Raw genomic sequence first — 6,000 nt, forward strand, 5'->3', positions numbered from 1 at the left:
CTTGTATTCAATTTATTAAAAAAACATATGGAAGATAAGGTAACTAATATTATTTTTAATAAATCCAATAACATTTTAAAATATAAAATAATTATTCAAATAAAACTAAAATAGAGCTTATTTACTTGTTTTTATATTTCTCATTACTTATTCTTGAATGTTTTTGTTTTTCTTATTTTGTTGCTGATTTTTTCTAAATAATTGAAAGCTCTTTTATCAATGTTGTATAAATGAAGTTTTGACATGTGTATATAAATACACAATATAAAAACTTAGTTTTCAATTAATCATTTAATAAGTTACCCTAAAATAACTATTATTATCAATCCAAACAAATATATATATATATATATATGAAAAAAATTAATCTAAGTACAATCATATATTACTGTTATCTATAGATGTTTAATCATATCTGTTGAATCATCATCTAACGGTTATTTGTTTATATAACTGGGTATTACAATTTTTTTAATGTTCATAAATATTGTACTGTAAAACATGTTTTGATACTGATCATAATAATCATAGCTGTTGAATGATAATCCAACAGTTATCGTAAATATTTTTAAATTTTAAATATAAAGATGTACTTAAATTATATATACTATATATATATATATATAGAGAGAGAGAGAGAGAGAGAGAGAGAGAGTAGGAGAGAGGTGGTGGTTGGACAGGGGTGATGTCATGTAGCTACCAACCACCAACTACCACCTCCAAAATGTTTCCTAATTATTATAATTTTATAGAGCAACTAGAGAAACAACATCTGCCCATGCTGATAGGAACTATACCCTAGACCCTATGTACCTAAATAGAATAAGGAATGGGACATGGGACCCACTCTACCTCTTGCTAACCATTTCTATAATTTCCTACTTTCTTAGGAAATATTCCCATTTTCTCCTATTTTTCTAATTTGAGATATCATTCTTTATTTGGTAGTCAGTTGGGAAAAAGTTCCTTCTCATCACTCAAATGATAAAGAAATTAATCACATATTGAATTTAATATATAAATATTGGAATAAAATTACAAATAAAAGTACCATGTGTTTTGCTAAATTAATATAAATATTATTTTGAAATTTTTAATATATCTTTAATCCAAGTGAATTGGATAAATCTCATCAAGCATTCCACATCATAAGTGCAATCATATAAATAAATAAATAAAACAAGGAAAAAGGTAACATAAAACATGAAGGACCTCTTATTAAATTATTAATTACAACCATGTTATTTCTTTCAAATGACATGATATATGTTTTGCCTGCTTTAATTAACATTAAACTTTCTAGTTAGAACACACTGCTTTAATTATTACTTTGTGAACGTGTTATGTTGGTTGTCAACCTTCCACGCATATCTTTCTAGAGAGTTTATCAAAACCATTTCTTTCCATCTATAAAAATCATTAGCTGTATTTCACCTTTTAATTCAATTGAGATATCACACAATAAATAAAATAAATTAAATTAAAGCAAATTGCTATCTCTTTTTTTCTGTTTTCAAAAATAAGAATAAATGTTAAGATATAGTAAATTTTCACCAAAAAATACCTTTATTGGATATAAACATGAGAGAGTTCTCATATATATATATATATATATATATATATATATATATATATATATATATTGTAGAAAATTTACTTTATATGCAAGTTGATTAGGCTTATTTTTTATTTATTTTTCCTTAAACAAACAGAGAACAATAGAAAACCCACTTACAAAACCTCTCAATTTATTGTAAAAAGCACAAGAAAATATCAACATAGTTTACACAAAATATTTATATTTTTACCGACACCTTTTTGCTAACACTTCTATTTCAAAACAAACCCACAGTTATTTTTAAAATCGAAGACAAAAATCACAGTCACAATGATCAAGCGATAAAACAATATTTTGAGTCCGGTTAAAAGTGTACATAAATAAATATATAATAATAACATTAATAATACAAACACACACGTATATTTATATATATATATATATATATATAATTAGTAGTATGATTAAAATACAATCAACTCATCAACCTCTAAACACTCCAATGCACATGATCCATCTCTGACCAACCCTTTAACTAAACTATGGACACTAATAACATTCACTTTATGACCTTCAATTAATATATTAAAAAAAAAAATATTAATCATAACTTTTTTGTTAATCAATTAGTGGCTTGGTTACCTACCCAAAAACACTTCACATGCTCTCCACACTAGTCCTACGTGACAAAAGGTTCTCCTCTCCATCACATGCTCCAACACACAAGAACCAACAACCCTTATCACCTTTGCCTTCTTTTTGAGCACACAAAACAAATAAAGACACATATAAACAACTTCAAAAACCACAGCATCTTTCTTTCATATTAAGAATCAATCACAAACCAATCACTCCACTTCTTGTTCATCTCCCATTGGTCTTAAGTATCTTAGCAAACTAGGGTGGTGGTTACCAATACCTTCATTACAACTACATGATGCTTCACTTCTTTCAAACCCTAAATGACAACAAACACAAATGGCTTGATTACCACTAGTACTACTACAATAATAATTACTTGGTGGTGTTGATGAGCTTGTAATATTTGTTGTTGTTTTTGCTTCAACTGTGAGAGAAGGTACTGTTTGTGAGTGATAAGGAAGACTAATAGACAAGTCTAAGTTTAGTACTTCATCTTGAGCTTCTTGATTGAAATTTATAGTACCAGCTGCATTGCCATGCAAATCATCTGAAGATGTAGTAATAGTATTCATTGTGTTGCATGGAATGGCTCCAATGAGTGGCCGGTGAGTTTGTGGATCAAGTCCTCGGCTAATAAGTTTCCGTTTGATATGTGTGTTCCAGTAGTTCTTGATCTCATTATCAGTCCGACCGGGTAATCTTCCGGCAATCAAAGACCATCTATGCATAATTAAAAACCAATATAAAAAACCAATAATTAATAACTATTTGAGCTCGATTCAACCCAAAAGCTTAAGCTAAACAATATTTACTTGTTTCCGAGAAGGCCATGAAGCTTGATAATAAGCTCATCTTCTTCTTCAGTGAAGTTCCCACGTTTAAGATCTGGTCGGAGATAGTTTATCCATCTTAACCTACAACTCTTTCCACATCTAAGCAAACCTAAAAAATACAAATTACAACACGTACACTTATAAACAAAGAGCTAGAGTTGAAGATATATATATATATATATATATATATATATATATATATATATATATATATATATATTGAGAGAAATGGGTGAGGGATGGAAATTAAATAACCAGCAGCTTTGGGGAGTGATCTCCAGCAGCCTTCACCATGAGCTTTGATGTATGAAATGAGTCTTTGGTCTTCTTCCTTTGTCCATGCTCCTTTGTTTGTGTGTGCTTTCTCACAACATGGTGATCTTCCCATCTTTCTTAACTTCAAGAAATTAACAACTAAACAAGAAAGAAAGAAGGAGAAAAGGAGTTAGATAGATAAAATTATAAAAGAGATAGTGAAGCAAGAGGTGGTGATGGTGGTGGTGAAGATGAAGGTGGGTGGGTGAGAAATCAGTTAGGAAGAGAGAAGGGGGAGGGAATGGGGTGAGGGAGTAGTGGAAAGGGGATATATAAGCATTGACGCGATCATGGTGGGGTTGAAGGGAGCTTGAGAGGGGCCATTTGACCGGGTTGGTGCATGAGTGGTTACAAATGAGGCCTGGATTTGGTTGGTAGGTACCTCTGCTTTCTTTTATTTATTTATTTATTTATTTTTCTTTTTTCTTTTTGTGTTTTTAGGTACAATTGATATTTTTTTTTTATTTTTTTTATTTTGTTTATTTAATTAGTTGTTAGTTTATTTAATATTTATATTTGTGTGTGTAACTATCTTGTCCACCGACATTTTTATTTACATGGTTTAGAAATTAGTGTGTGTGTGTGTGTGTGTGGCTTTTGATGATTCTAGAAAACTTTTTTTTTTAGGTGTGAGAGGGGTGGTGATGTTTTATTGTTTGTTAAGATTGAGGGGGTTGATAGGGAGAGAGATGGAGAAAGGGAGGAATCTAATCTATTTGGTGACCAACCCTTCTTCCCTTCTATCACACTCTCTACTTCTTCTTCTTCTTCTTCTTCTTGTTGTTGTTGTTGTTGTTGTTGTTTTGTTGGAAGGGAGTGACTTGGGGTTGGTTAATTTATGTTTTTGTTTATTTTTTGATATTTATGTATTGTTTCAATAAGTCAAAATATTAAATAACTTTGGTCTAGAGAACATATATGAGAAAAGATGAGAAAAGAGGAGGGTGTTAGTTGGGAGTTGAGGATTAATTTTTATGAGAAGACAACAAAACATTAATGTTATAGAAGAGTAGAATTGATGATGTTATTGTTGTAAATCAAAATAAATTAGTTAAAAAAAACTGAAAATTAAACTATTTAGATGTGATGGTTATATTGAATTTACTTAAGAATTTAATTGTGTATTATGTTGATATTGAAAAAAAATGGTGTTTTATATTATTGTGGAATACTTAGATTTGATGTTTAAAGTGGATCGAGTTTTAACTTGCAGAGATATCATCATCTTATCTTATCTTATGAATTTATGATTAATTTGTTTATAACTAATATAAAACTTGTGGAGTTTATATTATTATTATTATTATTATTATTATTATTATTATTATTATTATTATTATTATTATTATTATTATTATGTTATTGACCATAATATAATTTTTATGATCAAGTACATGACTTTATTAGTTATTAATCATATAAGAAAATAATTTGATTGTTTTAGGCTTGTAAATAAGATGAAATCCGAACTTGTTTTTATTGTAATAATTATTATGTCCTTTTTTATGCATGGATAAAAATGAAAATTATTAATGATTATTGAAGGACAAAGGCCAAAAATCCATCTATCAATGGAAGTATTTCCAAATAAATAATTGTTCAAAACAACGAGATTAACTACCAATTGATTATATCAAGCCAAAAAATAATAGTGAATTTCATTTCTTATTTATTTTATTGACTTGGCATCACCTAACTTCCAAATATTATTTTTCTTCAAGAAAGTACAATATAATTAACTTCAACCGTCTTTATTATTACAGAAGGTAAAGTCCATAAATAATTGTGTTGCTTGACTTGTTTTAAACTATATTTCAGAATTTATATATTATTGTGTGGGGTTAAAATAGATACAATAATTATATAATTATATAGTTAATAAAGTAAATAGGAAGTCATATGCTATACGTGTAGAATTTGAAATTTTGAATCAATTACAAGTAAAAAGAAAAAAAAGAAAAAGAAGACAATTATTCACATAAAACGAGATTAGCAATTATTCACATAAAATGAGAAGAACATGGTATGCTCGCTTCCATGTTGGACAAAGACAATAGAAAATACACACACATAGATAGATATATGCATACATATACATATATAAATGCATCATTGGATGGAACCTCCAGAAATAAATAAATAAATAAATAAAATACATAAATTATGTAAAAAAAATCCAAACAAATAGATAACCTTGAACCGAAGGCGAAAATAATTTCATTATGTTCAAAATTGCGTATAATGGTATTGGTGGCTTATTTTGTCAGCATCATTTTTTTTTTTTAAATCATATCAAAGTTATTTTTTAATAAAGCTTTTAAAGTAAAAATTTTGCACCTTTTCAAAAAATATATATATATATATATATGTTTAAGCATGTCATAGATCGATTATAAGTATAGTTAACATAGACAAAATTTGTGTTATAGTTTAACTTTGCTACTCTTAAATATGGTATGATTATTTAAATTCTCTAAATAGGTCTACATCATGGGCGCAGAACCCCTCACCCTTGACAATATCAATGGTGGACTATGTGATATATAGGGTCCATCAATTTAATTCATCTGCTACCACCATATTTCTCTAAAAAAAATTTCGTAATTCAAGAAATTATATAGTTATTATTATGAGTTTTTCAAATCAAATCAA

The 6,000-nt window shown here is 28.0% G+C and overlaps 1 protein-coding gene across 1 annotated transcript; it reads right to left on the bottom strand.

The window, feature by feature from the left end:
• Positions 1-1,959: 1,959 nt before the first annotated feature.
• On the bottom strand, positions 1,960-3,581 carry LOC120256821 (myb-related protein 308-like). Its single transcript, XM_039264486.1, has 3 exons — positions 3,289-3,581; positions 3,013-3,142; positions 1,960-2,920 (listed from the first exon to the last, which is right to left on the bottom strand). The coding sequence occupies exons 1-3, from the start codon at positions 3,419-3,421 to the stop codon at positions 2,407-2,409; spliced, it is 777 nt and encodes a 258-aa protein (XP_039120420.1). The 5' UTR covers positions 3,422-3,581; the 3' UTR covers positions 1,960-2,406.
• Positions 3,582-6,000: the final 2,419 nt, after the last annotated feature.

The sequence above is a fragment of the Dioscorea cayenensis genome, unplaced genomic scaffold (genome assembly GCF_009730915.1).
Source record: "Dioscorea cayenensis subsp. rotundata cultivar TDr96_F1 unplaced genomic scaffold, TDr96_F1_v2_PseudoChromosome.rev07_lg8_w22 25.fasta BLBR01001667.1, whole genome shotgun sequence".
NCBI classification, from domain to species: Eukaryota; Viridiplantae; Streptophyta; class Magnoliopsida; order Dioscoreales; family Dioscoreaceae; genus Dioscorea; species Dioscorea cayenensis.